The sequence below is a fragment of the Oratosquilla oratoria genome, chromosome 42 (genome assembly GCF_046742065.1).
Source record: "Oratosquilla oratoria isolate Oo_2021 chromosome 42, ASM4674206v1, whole genome shotgun sequence".
Lineage (NCBI taxonomy): Eukaryota > Metazoa > Arthropoda > Malacostraca > Stomatopoda > Squillidae > Oratosquilla > Oratosquilla oratoria.
In genome coordinates, this window is record NC_134818.1 from 27,808,095 (window position 1) to 27,828,519 (window position 20,425).

Below are 20,425 nucleotides of genomic sequence, written 5' to 3' on the forward strand. Positions count from 1 at the left end.
ACGTTTGTTTACAAACAATACACCATGTGCTGCGTAGACAAACGGCTGAAAAGACCCGCTGATTCTCGTTAATAAGTATTCCTGCAAAAAAAGTGTGAATTGCCTGCCTAAGAAAAAAGTTTCTAGTGTCATTTGGGTTATATTAGTTAACGTACACGATGGAATTGATATTGGGAACTAATGAAGAATATATTGTTGGCTATCGGATTGTTGAAAAGAAAGTAAGTTAATTTAAAAGTTTGTGATTCTGAAATAATGTCAATCATGTCATAGGTTGGCATATACCTAGTAGTGTGTATAAGCGCTCGTAGGATCCCGTAACAGCGCTCCCAGTGGACAGTTCTGACCTCAAATCGTCCTCTAGTATTTGATATTACTATTTCTTCATCCAAACTATTCCATGATGATGATTATGAATAAGTTAGTCTGTGTGTAGAGGACTGTAATTTTAATGTCTATTAAATGTTAATTAATTTTTTATTTAACTTCATGAGTATGGGTAGTTGATTGTTTCACCTGTACCTACAAGTGGGTGTTGGCTGTTGCAAGCTTGCATGATAACCCCATTTACCATTATTAGGGTGCCTAATACAGAGCATTGGATTGGACTGGTATCTTTATTTTGTGAGGATTGGCATCAAGATGCCAATCCTCTCAAAATCTTCACTGTTTGTGGACTCATGATTCCAGTTGTTTGATGGAATTATTAAGTTTCATGGCATTATGTCTGGTTATAGTAGGACCAATTGGAACGTGTGGAAGCCGACTTCAGCCGTGTCATTAACAGACAAAATTTACCGAAAGTATTATAACTCCATGTGAGGCTGGGAAAGGATTGGCATTATTGACATTAATCGTAGGGATTTAGGGATGGCTCATGCCAGTTCCTTGAGGCCATGTGAAGCTAATCATTTGTGTGTAGGAAGGGAGAGTATAAATGAAGACACCATGTTGATATCTGCTGATGACAATCCTCTCAAAATCTTCACTGTCTGTGGACTCTTGATTCCAGTTGTTTGATGGAATTATTAAGTTTCATGGCATTATGTCTGGCTATAATAGGACCAATTGGAATGTGTGGAAGCTGACTTCAGCCGTGTCATTAACCCATTAAACTCCGATGACAAGATTCTTGTCATTTGGTCAAATAAAACAAAATAATCATAAAACACCAAAATGTTTGATCAAACACCAGAAAAATATGACGTAAGTCCTCGCTCGAAGCGAGGACTGACGTAATATTTTTCTGGGACTGACGTCATATTTTTCTGGTGTTTGATCAAACATTTTGGTGTTTTATGATTTTTTGTTTTATTTGACCAAATGACAAGAATCTTGTCATCGGAGTTGAATGGGTTAACAGACAAAATTACCGAAAGTATACCGAAAGGATTATAACTCCATGTGAGGCTGGGAAAGGATTGGCATTATTGACATTAATTGTAGGGATTTAGGGATGGCTCGTGCCAGTTCCTTGAGGCCATGTGAAGCTAATCATTTGTGTGTAGGAAGGGAGAGTATAAATGAAGACACCATGTTGATATCTGCTGATCATCATTTGCACACCATATCCAAAGTAAAAACTATGTTTTGCACAATTTGACAAGGTGTTCATTAGGCTAGCAGCTTGCCTTTTGTGTTTGGTTGAATACTCAGTATTGTGCACTTTGTGCAAGCATGGGAAGCTTATGTACATTTCTCTAAAGTCTCGAATAAAATTAGGGAACATATATTTCATGTTTTGAGATATTGTCACAACACTGCCTTTCTACAAACATCCAAGTTTAGTTATATACCTTCCAGATCTTCTACCCAATGAAAGTGGTGGTTAAATGCAGACGACTGGTGTGAAATGCATCTACACATGCAGACAACTACTGTCTTGATGTTTGTCCTTGTGCCAATCCTTAACGTCAGTTGTCAGCGTATGTGGGTTTTTGTCTGATGCCAAGCCTTATGGCCAGTCAACAAATAATTATCCTCACAGAATTGTGATTACAAAGGATTACAAAGGCGATGCCAGTCCTTTGCATGTGTAGCTTTAGACAGCCTAGAGATATTTAATTTATGCCACAAGTTTTACAAAGTGGAAAACCCGCAGCCCCACGGTGATTGGCAAAGTCCTCGGGCCCACCCACAGATTGCTGGAAAAAAATTCAGAACGTTGTCAATGTATTAGTGTTACTGTGCCCTTTGTCTATGTCACCAGCTGTGGTATGGGAAGGGAAAAATCACCAGTTGTCACCTCTTCATGTGTGAAAAAGTGTAAGAAATACAGTTGATGTTGATAGAAACTCAGTGCAGCAATTGACTGATTTATATATATTTGTTTTATGTTATACTTTAATTTTTTTCTTTAGTTTATCTTGTTTTTATTATTGAATAGCACTGAGCAACATAAGATTATGTCAGTCATTCAATATGAAAAGCTGCATTGTCCAAGGTTTGTCAACTGGATTGATCCTAGGTTAGATTTGATAAGGTAAATATATAGATATAAATATATATGTATTTCATCATTTGCACTGTAATAGGTATCCAGAAAGTAATATTACAGAAATAAAGTAATCACAATGTTTCTGAATTTGCAGGATGGTGCAGTGGAATTTCAGAAGAGCTTCACAAATCATGCCCACACTGGAAGTGTAAAATGTATTGCAGTCATTGGAAAGTACCTCTTATCTGGTGGCACAGATGAAGTCATTCGAGTCTTTGATTTGAAGAAAAGGAGGGAAGTCGGAATGATTATGGAACATGAAGGTACCGCCTTTTTCATAGTTCACATGTCACAGCAAGTGCTTGGAATAGCTATTTGATTAATTCCTTGTATATTCTAGACATTTTATTCAGTTATTACTTGCACAAATTATTTGTAATTCACAGGATACATTACTTTTTACTGGATTTAATAGTCGAGTGTGTTAATTGACTATGTAATGGTGCCCAAAAAGATGATTGGAATTTTGTACACAAGCGTTCAAGGGAGAGGGCAGTGGATTGTTATCTGGCAGAAGACAAATTGAGAGTGGATATTAGTAAAGAAGGAAGAAAAGTGAGGGAGGAAGCGATGTGCTGATGGTGAGCAGAGAAAGAGGAGGAGGGTTCTTTCTTCTGCCATGTTATATTCCTTAATCTCCACCTCTTCATTTTCTCAGCTTCTGTGATGGGGGATAAGAATGCTGCTACCATATCCCATGTATGTTGTGGTAGAAATGAGAATAGGTCGAGAGGTGTTTGTGAGTACATGTGGCCTTGGTAATGAGAAAAATGAGGAAAAAGGGTATTGATTATGGTGTAGACAAGTCTTGATTCTGGTTGCTAGAAGTCACACCAGTGGAAAGTCATGTGGGCAGATTCTTGGGTACTCTCAGGAACAAGTAAGTTGTTTGAGGATAGGCTGATGCATGATAACTTCTGGCAAGGGAATCTTCTGGTAGTTAGTAATACATAAGATATTGGTTGATGTTTTGTAGTTGATAAATAACAGGGGGAGAGAGAGAGAGAGAGAGTGTTGAGTCACACTTAGTCTAGCAGCAGTCTGGAGATGTCTGAAACCATTTGGAAAAACACGAAGGCTTTGCACTTTGTGTGGAGATGTTGTGGTCCAAAGGACTTGTTTAGTAGAGTTGTCGTAATTGATGAATGTAGAATAATTTCTACACAGATTCAGATGGGCCCTGGGTGTCTCCTCCTTTTCTTGTCTTCTCTGTTCTTTTTGCATTCTGGGTCTCTGCTTCTTTTCTCAATTGACTTTGTCTATTGACTTTCTTGGGTTGCTCTCTGCTTTGCTTTTTACAGCCCAGGAATAGATGCTTACATTTCCTGGGATGCCAAAATGTATCCAAAGCAGGTAGTTTAAACACCTCCAACCAATGGGAAAGCAGAACACACTTCCTCACTAAATTATTTAACATTTCTGAGCTTTGCATCATCTTATAGTACGTATAAGTACACCCCCAACAGACTGGTATTGTGCAGTGTTTAACATTTTAAGAAATACACATTATAGTATACACTATACATCATATTCATGCAAGGCATGCCTAAAAGAAATACAAACAGGAGACTTTATTCACACAAGGGCAGGACACAACACAACCACAGGATTCTATTCACGTTAAGGACGTGACAATGAGATACCATAGGATGGGGTAATCAGACCATTACTTGGGGGGTAAATATGCCATATAAAAGTGTTTTTTTTTTTTTTTTTCTAATTTCAATTGGTTTTAAAATATTTCACTTTTACTCTGAATAAATATCTACCTCCATTTTACCAGAATTTAATTTGATAGTTGTAACATAATTTTTAATACATAAATAACTTTTATATGACCCATTTACCCCAGTGATGGCCCAATTACCCCATCCTATGGTAATCATATACATATCCATGAAACAAAGTTGTTGGTATACACCAGTACTGGCTGTCAGGCCCTACTATGAAAATGCTGTGTCTTACAGCATTACCTCTGACCTGAGCTGTGTGGTGTGGGACAGGGATGATCCTTCATACATGAAAAGGTGAGATAGATGGGAAAATTAATAGGGTTTTGAATGTTTGTATGGTGGATGGATACTTTCACATGACCACCCCCCATATAAGGCAGAAAAAGCCTTTTGGTGTGTGTGTGTCAGATGCACTTTATGTATGATTGTCCAACTTCTCCATCATTCCACATATGTCGGCTCCCATTATGCTCATAACTATCATATCTGTTAATGTTAGCGGAAATCAAGTTTCTCTTTATAGAGAATGGTTTCACTTCTTGGGCAGAAGCATATTTGTTATTATGATCAATTTAATCATATTTTTATATGTATAAAGAGAGGATAGAAATTAAGATAAAAATCATAACTGTCTTTACAGGAACTGTGACTTCCCTAAAAGTACATGCCTCTTCACATGTCTTCTCAACAGCTGATGATGGGAAGCTTTGTATTTTTAAAAAGGGTAAATGGGAAGTAAGTATCCATAATGAATTAGACTTAATTCTTCAAAATGTTTACATTAGACACTTGTAATAATTCTACCTGACATGCATAACACTTTCCAATGCAGAGTAGTACATAAAGGACTGGTGCTGTAACTGACAAGACTTAATTCTTCAAAATGTTTACATTAGACACTTGTAATAATTCTACCTGACATGCATAACACTTTCCAATGCAGAGTAGTACATAAAGGACTGGTGCTGTCACTGACACATGACAATACATGCACCCAAAAACACACCCTAAATAGACTGCCATTAAACATAAATGGAACCATTAGCAAACACATAGAGCTGCTTTACTTCTTACACGAACCCATTTTTGACAGACAAATCCAAAAAACAAAACTAACACCACAAATTACGCTACCCACATTCACTTATTACACAACATTAAGAAAAGATAAGACAGAACACAAATATGGACTCATAACTCTATATACAACAGCGTACCCTTTTCCAACAAAATAAAAAGCCAAACATATTCATATACACCACTGGGAAACTAATGTTATAACACATTTGTAAATGTACACTTTAAACCCACTATCGGAGAAATAATATCAGAAGTACAGGAGATCTGTATATTTTGACTACTATCTGTAGTCCTCTTCAGCAGAATGGTTACAAGAAGATAGAGTACAGGTATAAATGAGGTAGTGAGGAGTACAGAAAAGGGGACGGGGAAAAGTGTGTGTGTGTGGGGGGGGGGGCCCAGGTCCATGCACTTCATGTGGTTGGGTCAAGGATGGACAGTTTGTGGTATTTTGTCCGACCACTCTCGACATTAATTTATTGACTGCTATATTCGTAATGCAATCTGGGGGCCACTGACCTCTTGAGGTATTGAAGTCAGGAAACTGTCTGATTAAGGAAGATTCTACATTTTTCCTATCCCATTGTAGTTTTCATAGGAAAATTGTGGAATCAGAATCAGAAGCAATATATATATATATATACAGTCGAACCTCGAAAGCCCGGACTAATTGGGGGGAAGGGCGGTCCGGTCATGCCAAAAGTCCAGTCATCGAAAATGTCTCCCTAACACCCGTAGATTTTCGTAGCGGTATACGTATAGGTAATGTATATGGCATAGAAACACATAAGAATAATACTCTAACACTGTAACAATAATACTATAATACTAATAATTCTGTAATAATAACTGTAATACAGACACTCCTCTACTTACATTCATTCGTTTTATGTTTTTTCGATTTTACGTTTGAACTGACTGTAAAAAAATTTGTAAAAAAAAAAAAAAAAATTGAGTGAATTTTTTAGTTTAGCGCACTCTCCGTAGTTCAAACGATACTTGCGCATGGCGCTGCGTCCATTGTTTACATTGTACAAACGACAAACTGAGCATGCCTTGCCTCCTCCTCCCCCTCCTCCTCCACCATCTCAATTTATGTTGCTTGAATTTAATTTATTTGAAATGAATGTTATTATTTTACAATGTTATGTGTATAATTAATTATTTAGGGGTGTTTTATAAGATACGGTAATAGAATTTACGGATGTATGGTACAGTAACAACTTATGTTCATTTTCAACTTACGTTCGGCCGTTCAGAACGTAACTAAAACGTAAGTTGAGGAGCGTCTGTACAGGCATCTAAATGTACTGTACATACAGTGTACTGTACTGTATTTTTTATTACATACACTGTAAATATCGGAAGGTATGCACGCGGGACAGTGGTGGCGGCCAGGGTTGCCGCATTTTCTACACTGCCGTGTAGAATGGGAGTGTTGCCATACCGGGGCATACATTTTTCTCGGGCGTGTGCAGACTCATAGCAAGATATACTCATCAAACTTTGAAAAAATGTTGGCTCTAGTTTTTTTTATTCTTGAATGTATATAAGGCCCCCATGCCCTAACATATTCAGTAAGATATAAAAATTATTTTTTATATATTATTATCGCTAAAAGAAAGCTGAAACTTTAGCGTAGAATTATTTTCTACATCGTGAAAACGTATCTTTTGGGGTATAATATTTTATAAGTAACACAATTACCAATAAAAGTAATATTTTATGTACCATTTATTATTTGATAACTAGTTCTATGATTTTTAAACAAAAGTTTGAGTTTTTGAATGTTTTGAACAGCCCGCTGATATGTAGAAAAAAATTCACGTCCTTGTGCAGTTGCCACATGCCACTATTTTACTACGTTTTGGTACAAAATTCTACAAAACGACAGCCCTGGTGACGGCTTGACGGGGCCGGGTTTGAGTACACGTGTACGGCCGTCGCTGCCATCTACCGGACAAATAGAGAACTTTGCTTGAAAAGTCCTCCCTTTGTTCATTTCGACCGGTCATACGAGGGTCTGGGCTTTCGAGGTTCGACTGTATATATATATATATGTGTGTGTGTGTAATAAAACCACTCGTAAAATCAAATGAAAGGTGACCGAATGTTTTCGTCTAAGACATTTTCAAAGGTGAAAATGTCTTAAATAGACGAAAACGTTCGGTCACCTTTCATTTTATTTTCCAAGTGGTTTTATTACACATTTTGTGAATCATGTGTTTTTGTGATTTATTCGCATATATATATATATATATATATATATATGTCAGAGGCATATATATATGGGTCAGAAGCATATATATATATGGGCCTGAAGCAATATATATATGTGTGTGTATGTATGTATTTACCTAGTTGTATCTTGTGGGAAGGGGAGCTATGCTCATGGTGTCCCGTCTTTGTATCTCGCAGTGTCTAGTTTACTCATAAATTCATGTAAAGTTTTTGCAGCTTTTGTCCAGTTTGTTCCAGATATCCCACTTTGTGTGAAAAACTGTTCTTTTTTCAGATCTTTTCTATAGCTGTCCTTGTTGAGTTCTTTTCATGTCCCCTTGTATTTTTTTCATTCCAGTGTGAAAAACTTTTACCAGCACACAATGGTGGAGCTGTTAGTGTCTCAGTCCACCCTACTGGAAAAATGGCTCTTACTGTAGGGAAAGATAGAAAGCTTAAAACTTGGAACCTGATCAAGGGTCGCAGAGCTTATATTTCAAATACCAAAACAGGTTGGTCTGTTAAAATTAGCTTGGTAGTTTGGTCACCTAAAGAAGAACAAGTTCTTACTTTGATAGATTTTTTTAATATTTTAGTCCACAGTTTCTAATGTGTAAATTAGTATTTTTGTTATATTGTTGTCACTTGTGTAATGTTGCGATCATTAAGTATGACTAATTTTTTTTTCATTCTTTAGTGGCAGATGATGTTCATTGGTCTCCTGGGGGAACAAAATACCTTCTTGTTTTTGACAGTCGGATTGATCTTTATAGTGTTACCTCGGCCAAGTTGATACATACTGCCGATTTCAAGGAAAGGATACATTCTCTGATTTTCATCACAGTAAGTATCCCTCATCTACTCTATTTTTATTATTATTATTGTTATTATAAAACAAGGTGAGTGTAAGGACAAATGCATGTACATGATAATTCATGAACATTTCAGGTGAGAACAAAAGAGTAAAAAGAAATATTACAGATGTAGCTTAGAATAAAACCAACTATGTCCAATTGCTGTTGTGTGTTTCCGATATTAGTCTGGACCACCCCACTCACTTACCCCCCTCGGGTTTGATGTAGGTCACCCAGACCCTGGGCTAGGCCTAGAGTTTACCCAGATAGTGCACACTCTACCAGCCGAGCTATGGTAGCTACTGCTCAGATTGCATCAAATTCAACTTTTTATCTCTTTCAGAAAGGGGGAGAGAGACACACACACAAGCACACACTTGATGTTGCAGTGGTGAGAGTTCCCGGCTACCACTACGACAATTCGGGTTCAAATCCTCAGGGCTGAAATAATTTCAGTATTGCTGTGCTGTGAGTCGATACTCCAACTCTCGTGGGCAGGGAATTGGGTGTGTGTGTGTGTAAGGTCACAGCATTACCCATAGATTGGTCATATATGAGCTCTGAGCTCTCTTCTGGGAGGGAAATAGCTGTTGATCATAAGTCCAACACATGATCCAAGAAAATGATGAATCATACACACACACGTGTGTGCATGTGTGCACACTCTTTTATCACAGTGCAGGAGTAAAGCACAATACTTCACTGAGCTCTGATGGCTGCTTTTGTTCTATCATAGATAACATCTGTAATATTTTCCTTTTTGGTCATTCTTTTTTACCAGTGACAAACCACAGCAAACACGATCAAACCTGTTCATGGTCAACACTCTCTCTCTCTCTCTCTCCTCTCTCTCTCTCTCTCTCTCTCTCTCTCTCTCTCTCTCTCTCTCTCTCTCTCTCTCTCTCTCTCTCTCTCACATAGAAAAAGAAAATTAGTTCCCAAAATGAGGGTGGGGCATAATCAAGCCTGTCCATATGATCAATTATTTCTTTTCCTTTCCCTCTTTACATGAAAAAAAAAAAAAATACACACACGACCACCATCTGTTATCTCTGGCTGCCCGATGTATGATAACCCAACACAAAATGAGGGTGGAGCATGATCTAACTGATTTATGTGATTAGTGGGAACGGGAATGGGGGGTGGAGCAATAGATCCTCAAGAACACTCTACCAAATCTCCAGGGAGACCCAACACAGAATACTGGATCACTCAGCTACAACCACAAACTAAATATAATCAGGACAATGACATCAGTGTCCTTGTATACCCATTTGCGCCTCAGGACGCCGATGTCTGTGCCCTTGTATGATAAGGGTTAACTTCATCCATATTTATCACATTTTTTCACACATGATGAGCTAACAGTCGGTGACTGCTCTCCTGTTCCCGCCACTTTGAGCCAGGGATGTAGAAGCCCCACACTGTTACAACACAGACAGCAGTCCAAAGTTTCTTCCCAGAGAGATTTGTGGAAGGTTCGGAGGATAATTGTCAGTCACTATGGGGTTGTGGGTTTTCTATTTGGTGAAACTCAAGGTAACAATTGATTGATTGCTACCTTTATTCTAATTATATATCAAGGACCCCTTTATAAGGGAGGTAGCCAAATCAAAGGCATGCATCCATTCCCACCCATTCCACTTCCATCCACCACTCTTGTTTCCCTCTCATCTTGGTTCCACATTGATGAAGGGTCATCCATGTCTCCTGTCCACTGCTTGGTTCAGAAGGAATGCAGCATGACCCAGTACATCCTCAGAAAGGTCACTTCACATAATTAGCATCCCCTCCTCTCCATCCCTTCATGTGGAAAATAGAGAAGACATGGAGAAATCCCTTTAGACTCCTTCAAAGTATCATCTATACACAGTCATTCTCCAGACACCCTTGTTCAACAGTCATTACCCTCTTGCTCAAAGCCCCTTTTACCCCATCTATCCATCTCATCCTTGGTTGTCCCTTCAAGTTCACTCCATCCACATATACCTTCCACACTTCTTTTGTTAATCTTTCTTCACTAATTCTCTCCATGTGTCCAAACCGTCTCAGTACTCTTTCATCTGCCCTATCTGCCATCTTCAGTTCCACCCCTGCTCTCTTACCTCCTCATTTTGTCACTATCCAAACTTGTAACCTCTATCATACCTCTAAGACACTTCATCTTAAACAGATTTAAACTTCTTCATTCAACCTCTCTCAAACTGTAAGTCTCCACCCCATACAGTGTTGTCAGCACAGTCACTCCTTCATATAATCTCTGCATCCATTTCCAGATGCCTGTTTCTCTTGACACTTTTAATCCCCAAGACAATTACGTGCTTCTCTCAATCAACAATTTTCCTCTACCTTAACTCCTCCATTTCCTGCCACATGCAACCCTAAATACCTAAAACTATCTACTTCCAGCCTCTCTCCTTTAAGACTTAATTCCAGCATGCTGTCATCCACTCCCTTTGTACAACTCATCACCTTACTTTTACCCACATTTACTTTCAACTTTCTCCTATCACATACCTTCCCAGGCTGTCACTAACTGCCTTAATTTCTGACCCTGCCACAAGCAGTGTTATCCACAAACAACAAGTGGCTCACATTCCACTTCTCTCCATTCCATTATCTTTAATAATTTCCAGTCCCCTGCCATTACCCTCACATTTACCTCCCATGCCACTCTGTCCATGTACACATTGAACAACTGTGGGGACATGACAAAGCCTTGACACAGCCCCGCCTTTACCTCAGACCACTCATTCTCTCCATTTTCAACCCTAACACAGCTTTCCCCAAATACCATATATCTGCATTACCTTCCACAGTGCCTTCCTGTCTACCATGTCATAAGCCTTCTCCAAATCCATAAAGGTCCAAAGACATCCTTACCTGTTGCCAAGGCCTTCTCACAAATCTGCCTTACCACAAGAATTGGATCTATGCATCCTCTACTTTTCCTAAAACCACACTGCTCACAAATTACCTGATAATATGTTGACCACACCCTCTAATACATGCTTTTCAGTGATTTGTGCTTTGCAAATTCCAACTTTGCAAGGCAATATTTTGACCATGTTCTAGCAAACTTGGAGACTCACCTGTACTAGAGTTTGTAATCTGTGTCTATTTGAGAAAGCTTAAATGAGCAAAACTTATTACTAATAAAGGCTTCATTCTCACAGGGTGTTTCAGCCTCTTAAAAATTTTAATTATCAAAGGTAACAATGTGCCACAATTACTGCTTTAACAGTATGACCTGCATGGTCTTCTTCAGCTCTCTGAAGAAGACCATGTAAATCATAGCATTAGAACATTAAATAAATTTGAACCCATCTGTACACATTCTTCCCCCACCAACAATATAATTTGTCTTTTGTATTCTAAATATTTATGCCTTTATCCCTCAGGAAGCTGTGATAGTAGTAGGAGGGGAAGGTCATAATATATGTCTCTACGATATGGGCCAACAAAAGGAGATACAGCAGTGGGAAGCACACACCAGCCGTGTTAAGGCTTTGCTCTCCATCCCAACAGCAAGCAAAGAGGAACTTCACATTCTCTCAGCTTCATCAGATGGCCAAGTGAAAATGTGGTCATTACAGGTAATTTACCTCAAATGCCATCAGAAAGAAAAAGTATAGTAAAAGTTCTCATATTCAGCATCCAGAATCATAGTATCCTCATGAATTAACCCTGAATATATGTGTGTGTGTGTATATATATATATATATATATATATATATATATATATATATATATATATATTATATTACATATACATACATACATACATATACCAAGGCTTTTTCCCCCTTACAAGGGAGGTAGCCAAAAAGGAAAAGGCATAAAATCATTCCCACCCATTCCATCCCTGAATACACTCCACACCCCTCCATCCTCCCTCTTATCTTAGCACCTCCTGGATGACAGGTCATCCCTGCACCTTGTCCATTGCCCTGGGTCAGAAACAGTGTCGCAAGACACAGCACATCCACAGCAAGGCCGCTTCATTAAATCGGTGACCCCCCCCCCCTCTCCGTCCCCCCATTGCATAAAAGTAGAAGACTTGGAGAAATCCCTTCGGGCTGCGTCAAATATATATATATATATATATGTATATATATATATATGTATATATATGTATATATATATATATATATACACATACATATCCTAAATGCTTTCTCCCCCTTACAGTGGAGATAGCCAAAAAACAAAGGCATAAAATCGACTCCCACCCATTCCATCTCCACATACTCCACTCCCATTCACCCCCCTCCCTCCTATCTTGGCTCCTCCAGGATGACGGGTCATCCCTGCATCTCGCCCACTGGCCTGGGTCAGAAGCAATGTATGTGTGTATATATGGTGTGGAGTGTATTCAGGGATGGAATGGGTGGGAATGATTTTATGCTTTTTCCTTTTTGGCTACCTCCCTTGTAAGGGGAAAAAGCCTTGGTATAAGTATGTATGTATATATATATATATATATTATTGTAACATCATATTGTTATTAGCAAAAAAAGTGTGGAAAGTAGAGGTGAATAGAATGAACTTGAGGGGACAAACAAGGATGAAGTGCATGAATGGGATGAAAGGGTCTTTGACCAAGAGAGGAATGTCTATTGAGCAGGGAAGGGAGAGGTAGGAGATAGGTGTGAATGGAGAATGGTTGTGTGGATGATAATTTGACACATTTCAGTGACCTACTACCTTCCTCTAAGGACCTGGGCATGTCTCTCTCTTTCTGGGCAAAATATGTGTTAAGTTGACAGACCTCAAAATTTTCATCAAAATCCCATGGGAATTTTTGGTGTCATTTTGGCAACTTGCTCCAATTTAGCCACCCTCTTGCCCACTAGCTGAGGACTGCTGAGGTATCTTGCAGGTTTCATCTGGGGACCACTTAGGCCAAAACTGTAGCCTGCAGAGATGGAAATGGTAAAGTCATCCAGAGAATCAAATTTGACAGGGCCCCACATGCGCACCTTTAGGCCCAGTGACCTACCACCTTCCTGTAAGGCTCTGGGCGTGACTCTCTCTCTGGGCAAAATTTGTATCAAATTTGCAGACCTCAAAATTTTGACCAAAATCCATGGGTTCCCTTGAGAATTTTTGGTGTCATTTTGGCAACTTGCTTCAATTTGGCCACCCTTTTGCCCACTAACTGAGGATTGTGAGGTATTCTGCAGGTTTCACCTGGGGGCCACTTAGTTGCTTCAATTTGGCCACCCTTTTGCCCACTAACTGAGGATTGTGAGGTATTCTGCAGGTTTCACCTGGGGGCCACTTAGGCCCAAACTGCAGCCTGCAGAGATGGAAATGGAAAAAGTCATCCAGAGAATCAAATTTGACAGGGCCCCACATGCACACCTTTAGGCCCAGTGACCTACCACCTTCCTGTAAGGCTCTGGGCATGACTCTCTCTGTCTGGGCAAAATTTGTATTAAATTGGTAGACCTCAAAATTTTGACCAAAATCCATGGGATTTTTGGTGTCATTTTGGCAACTTGCTTCAATTTGGCCACCCTTTTGCCCACTAACTGAGGATTGTGAGGTATTCTGCAGGTTTCACCTGGGGGCCACTTAGGCCCAAACTGCAGCCTGCAGAGATGGAAATGGAAAAGTCATCCAGAGAATCAAATTTGACAGGGCCCCACATGTGCACCTTTAGGCCCAGTGACCAACCACCTTCCTGTAAGGCTCTGGACATGACTCTCTCTCTCTGGGCAAAATTTGTATCAAATTGGCATACCTCAAAATTTTGACCAAAATCCATGGGTTCCCCTTGAGAATTTTTGGTGTTATTTTGGCAACTTGCTCCAATTTGGCCACCCTCCTGCTCACTAGCTGAGGACTGTGAGGTATTCTGCAGGTTTCACCTGGGGGCCACTTAGGCCCAAACTGCAGCCTGCAGAGATGGAAATGGAAAAGTCATCCAGAGAATCAACTTTGACTGGGCCCCACATGCACACCTTTAGGTCCACTGACTTACCACGCTCCTGTAAGGCTCTGGGCATGACTCTGTCTCTCAGGGCAAAATTTGTATGAAATTGGCATACCTCAAAATTTTGACCAAAATCCATGGGTTCCCTTGAGAATTTTTGGTGTCATTTTGGCAACTTGCTTCAATTTGGCCACCCTTTTGCCCACTAACTGAAGATTATGAGGTATTCTGCAGGTTTCACCTGGGGACCACTTAGGCCCAAACTGCAGCCTGCAGAGATGGAAATTGAAAAGTCATCCAGAGAATCAAATTTGACTGGGCACCTTTAGACCCATTGATCTACCACATTCCTATAAGGCTCTGGGCATGACTCTATCTCGGGGCAAAATTTGTATCAAATTGGCAACTTGCTCATATTTGTCCACCCTCTTGCCCATTAGCTGAGGAATGTAACATATCCTGCAGAGATGGGAATACAAGTCTGTCAGAAAAAATCCAAGAGTATAGGTTTTTAGTTGCAATCATTTGTGTATGCTGACATTATATAATGGGATGGATGGGTAGGATTGAGGGATGTAAATGAACTTAACAGTAATTAATTTTTTGTGTAATAACAGATAATTTTAATTTCAGATGTCACTGCTTTCTACTCCGCCTAAACTTCTTGGCGAGACCAATACAACATGCAGAAACATTTGTATGGCCCTTTACAGTGACGGCATTGAAAAATCTATGACAATTCCTTTAGATGAAGGTTCTGCATCATCAAAAGAACAGAAAGAAAAAACTGATGATGAAGATGATAGTGATGAAAGTGATGATGAGGATGACAGTGATGATGATGAGGAAGACAGCGATGAGGAGGAGGATGACGATGATGATCAAAGCCATCCAAACAAGAAAATCAAGAAAAGTCCTTAACATTATTATAACTTGGCAATAAAACTCATTGATTTCTTTTATTATTTATTAGCCTTAATCTTAACATCACAGTTTTGCTTACACATATAAAAACAAGATATAATAGTAACATTTACTTATATTCTAATGTCATTTACAAAATCATGGAAAACAGGTAAAAAATATGCAGGAATACCTACTTATTTCAATTAGAGATATCAGTGAAAATCCTACCCTTTTCTGTGCTTGCCAATAAATGACTAACCATGCAATGGCAACAAAAGTATACAATTCTAAATCCACACACTAACAAAAACTATAATACCTATCCATAGAGCAGGTATTGACTGAAATATTGAAAAAACAAAAACAAATATATGATCATGTGATCAATAAATCTGTTGCCCCTGGTCTCTTATAGAAGATCTACAGCCTCCAGATGGGACCTTAGATCACTTACAGGAGAGATATTGTATTGTAATCTGGGTGTTGTTGGTATAGGGCATTGTCATACAAGGTGTTTTGTATCTTATGTATGGTGACTGCATCTGGGGTAGTTTGAATCTGGCCAGGCCTATTCTGTGTTGGTATTGTCTTAATGATGGATTGTGTCTTGAATGCAGTCATGACAATGTGATTCTTGTCTGATATAGAAGGGCTTCCTCTGGGATTTCTATCTAGAGGTTATTGAAGTACTGAATTTGATTTTTCTTGAAGGGTTTGATTAGTTATCTGGGTGTAAATATGTTTGGGTGGTAGGTTGTGGAAGATGTTTGAGCAGTATGCTGCTGGTGTCATTTTTTCATTCTGTTGGGAGTGCTTGTGAGATGTTGAGTTATGGTTATGTGTTGTTTAGGGTTTTGGCATAGAATTGTATTCCTGTCATTTTTATATGATGTTCTATTTGAAGTGTCATCATATCGAAGAGATCTGACATTCCCCTACTCTCTCCCCTAAGAACATGGACATCCAGAACTCTTCCTATCCTTTCTTTGGATATCACTACATAATCCAGTCTGAATACTACTAGGTGATGTTATTTCAGAGAGAAATGTATAATTATTCATGAATTAAAATCTACCTCAAATCCTAGAGGATGTCAATCTTTACATTTTTCCTAAACTGCCAAGCATATTTATTCAGTTACTAGAAATTTAGTCATTCCTTAAGAATTCAGTAGTTCAATAGTAAAGATATGGTTTAACATCACAAAAATGAGGCTTAAAAAGATAGCTTTTTTCCTACCTCTTGGAACTACGACACTGGTTTCATTCCAAAAGAAAAATGTTTATACTTGAAAACCATAATTTGTAGTTTATTCCTAATAACCAATGATTCTGTCTGGGGATAATATAATTTCAAAGAGATAGAATCAGAAGTGTTGGACATACTGAAGTGAAGAGTGTATCTCTGATGGGTACTTCACTGATGCTGATGAAGTTACTTTTGCCTTATGTGCTCAGAAAGCCTGGATGACATTAGACAGTTCAAGATCAAACCTAGATTTCCATACATTCTTTGTAAGTTTGGAAGTCAAGGTGTCTTATTATTTTGTCCAATTAGTGTTAAGCACAGCAAGGGGTTAGGATTGCCACTGACAAATCTTTTTGCACAGAATGTACCTATTGCTACAAAAAGTTTGACTTGAGAACTAGGAATGCTACTGGTAGGGATAATAAGTCCTTTGATTTCAGCATTACTCAACAACTTTTCAACCTAATTAAACACCATGCATCATTATTTTTATTTTTTACCAGTTTTAGCAGACTCCTTCAACAAGTGACATCCTTTGTTTTGTGTGACACCATATTCTATTCAGTCAAGGGACCAATGTACTCTGAACTGAAGAAAGTTTTATAATTAAGATCTACTTCACTAGGATCTACCAGTCCCTCAACTAAATAAAACTGTCAGACATTTAAAAAAAAATCTATCTTTGCCACTGCTGACAGTGTTACCCTGGGTGTTTGCTTTGAAATCAATGATGCTACACAGGAACATTTTCTTCTCTCTATCACAGCCTTATTTCCCATGCCCATATTCTTCAAATAAGGTGAACACTGTGTCGCATTCCTCCCTTGAGACACACATTAGGATACTGCAGGGCACACTGCTGGACAAATGTTGAGTGGAGTTGCTCACAGAAACTCACATCCAGCAATTCAAGCTTGGTGCAATTTTGAAGAACTCTAGGGATAATAATGGGAAAAGATTATCAGAAGATATTTTCATGCAGCATAAGCACTATAAAATTAAACATATACCAACTTACAGATAGTCAATTTATCAAGATTTTAATCCTCTACTCGATAACTTGACTGCACTTTTTTGTCCTTTTATGTGCTTAGGAGATGAACAGATGGGTTGAAATGGGCTTTGGAATGTCTATTGAGCCAGGAAAGCAAGTGCAAAGGAAAGGAGTGAATGGAGGGAGATTTTGAACAGATGAAGGAATGTGTGTGTTTTTTTATTATTAATTATTATTATTATTATTGTTGTTTTATTATTATTATTATTATTATTAATTATCTGGAAAAGGCTTACGATAGGGTAGACAGAAAGGCACTGTGGGAGGTTATGCAGAGGAGGAAAGCTTCTAGGAGCTGTCGAGAGTTTTTATGAGAGTAGTAGAGCTTGTATCAGGATTAGAAATGGAGAGTGAGTGGTTCGAGGTAAAGGTGGGACTTCGTCAAGGATGGGTTATGTCGCCCTGGCTGTTCAACTTATACATGGATGGGGTGGTGTGAGAGGTAAATGCAAGGGTAGTGGGTCAGGGATTGGAGATGGTTAAAGAAAATGGAGAAAAGTGGGAGGTGAGCCAGCTGTTGTTTGCGGACGACACTGCGCTTGTGGCAGGATCGGAGGAGGGATTGAGGAAGTTGGTGACAGAGTTTGGGAGAGTATGTGATAGAAGAATGCTAAAGATAAATGTGGGTAAAAGTAAGGTGATGAGATGTACAAGGGGTGAAAGTGGCAGTAGACTGGAAGTGAGCATTAAGGGAGAGCGACTGGAGGAAGTGGATAGTTTTAGATACTTGGGTGCAAATGTGGCAAGAAAAGGTGGAGGTAGAATGTAGATTGAGAGAAGCGAGTAAATACCTTGGTGGATTGAAGAGTGTAATGAAGAATAGACATTTGGGAATGGATGCTAAGAGGAGACTGTATGAAGGAGTGATTGTGCCAATAGCACTGTATGGGGCAGAAACATGGAACATAAGAGAGAAGGAGTTTGAATGTGTTTGAGATGAGGTGTCTGAGAAGTATGATGGGGGTTACTAGGCTAGATAGAGTGAGAAATGAGGAGGTGAGGAGGAGAACGGGGGTGGAAAGGGAGTTGGGAGATAGGGTTGATGAAAGAGTATTAGGATGGTTTGGACACATGGACAGGATGAGTGAAGAAAGACTAGTAAAAGAGGTATGGAAGGCAGATGTGGAGGGAGTGAACATGAGGGGACGTCCTAGGATGAGGTGGATGGATGGGGTGAAGGGGGCTTTGGGGAAGAGGGGAATGTCTGTTGAGGAAGGACGGGAGAGGACAGAAGACAGGGGTGAATGGAGAATGGTTGTATATGGATGATGTGTGATGCATGAGGTGGAATGGGGGTGAGGTAGTATGTGTGAGCAAAATTTGACGCAGCCCGAAGGGATTTCTCCCCGTCTTCTCCTTTTATGCATGGGGGACGGAGAGGGGGGCTCGCCAATTTAATGAACCGGCCTTGCTGTGGATGTGCTGTGTCTTGCAACACTACTTCTGACCCAGGGCAGTGGACAGGGTGCAGGGAGGTGCTAAGATAAGAGGGAGGGTGGAGGGGTGTGGAATGTATTCAGGGATGGAATGGGTGGGAATGATTTTGTGCCTTTCCTTTTTGGCTACCTCCCTTATAAGGGGGAAAGAGCCTTGGTATATGTATGTATTATTACATACCAAAGGCCCTTTCTCCTTTACAAGAGGGTTCCCAAGTTAATGTACACTCCCACCATATACAAAGTGAGACCCATATAATGCCCCCTACATCTCAACAACTTGTAAATAAATGGCCATCCCTCTTTCCTACCAAAGAACTCAAGTCAAGGGCAATGCAGCTATGCACAGTGCTTCCACAGCATGGTTAGATCTGCAGACCCCAGCTGCTTCATAATTTATCATCTTGAGTGGATAGGGACAGAGTGACCATAAAGTGATGTAGTGAGGTAAACCAGCCTCAGATGTCAGCCCTGCTGTGTAAGAGCTGTGCCTTACTGCACTAGTTTTGACCAAGACAGGCTGGGGACAGGTGACCCTTCATCACTAAGGTTCTGGGATGCAATGGGTAGTTGAATAGGCTATATTTGCTGAAATAAAAGGGGCATTAAATAGGTTTTGATGTGTATGAATTGAGTGTATCCTCTGATGTATCTACCCATTTAAAAGGGGGTCAGGGTCTTTACAGGTAAGATTAATCAATCCATTGCCTCAGGTTTCTCTTGCAAGAGACCTGTGACTCCCAGGTACCCAGTAGCAACCACTGCAAAGACCCATAGGTAACTTAGGCAAGAAACAGTGTATTGTTGTCTATGGATAATGTGGGGCAGTGAGGGATGAGGAGCTCAGTGTCCTGTGTGATGGTTGCATCTAGAGTGGTTTGAGTTTATGGCCAGGCCTATTCTGTGCTGGCGTTATCTTAGGCCAGGTCCACACTGAGCCTTGTGTAGTGCTGCATGAGGCAGTTGGCAGTATTAAGTGCAACACTGTCACACTGTCAGTGCTGACAGATAGTGTGGACACTAGGCACTGCACTCAATACTGCCAACTACCTCATGTAGCACTGCACAAGGCTCAGTGTGGACCTGGCTTTAGAGCTGGAGGGTGTCCTGTCTGCCTTATGCTTGGAGGCCATAATGAAGAGCAAAACATTACCAAAAAAGTAACACAAATGAAAGAGGTAATGATAAATAGTAATCCAAAATGGAGCTTCCTTCCTTGGTCTATCATCACATGATGACATATTCCTCCACCAATTACCGGTAAAGGGAAATGTACAGGGATAAGCACTACTAGTGTTATAGCCATGAAATGGCAGAAATCAAAACCAGCATTAACCAAGGAGTACCTGTAGTTTTGTTTTCTCGTTGATTCTTGCTGTCAGGTCTTTTATATGTAGGCCGATAGTCACATGATTATCAAATATGCCACCTAGTATTTTAAGGTTCTTTTTCAATG

The 20,425-nt window shown here is 39.6% G+C and overlaps 2 protein-coding genes across 4 annotated transcripts in view; one reads left to right on the plus strand and one right to left on the minus strand.

The window, feature by feature from the left end:
• LOC143021525 (p21-activated protein kinase-interacting protein 1-like) lies at positions 1-15,282 on the plus strand. The gene is made up of 7 exons (XM_076179116.1): positions 1-221; positions 2,592-2,760; positions 4,871-4,965; positions 7,889-8,042; positions 8,228-8,373; positions 11,786-11,980; positions 14,959-15,282. The coding sequence occupies exons 1-7, from the start codon at positions 159-161 to the stop codon at positions 15,244-15,246; spliced, it is 1,110 nt and encodes a 369-aa protein (XP_076035231.1). The 5' UTR covers positions 1-158; the 3' UTR covers positions 15,247-15,282.
• The window catches only part of LOC143021524 (F-box/LRR-repeat protein 4-like), a 25,642-nt gene continuing 20,495 nt past the window's right edge, over positions 15,279-20,425 (minus strand). For all 3 annotated transcript variants that reach the window (XM_076179113.1, XM_076179115.1, XM_076179114.1), the window contains exon 12: positions 15,279-17,414. In XM_076179113.1, the coding sequence (XP_076035228.1) occupies positions 17,270-17,414 (145 nt within the window). In that variant the 3' untranslated portion in view covers positions 15,279-17,269. The remainder of the gene's footprint in view (positions 17,415-20,425) is intronic.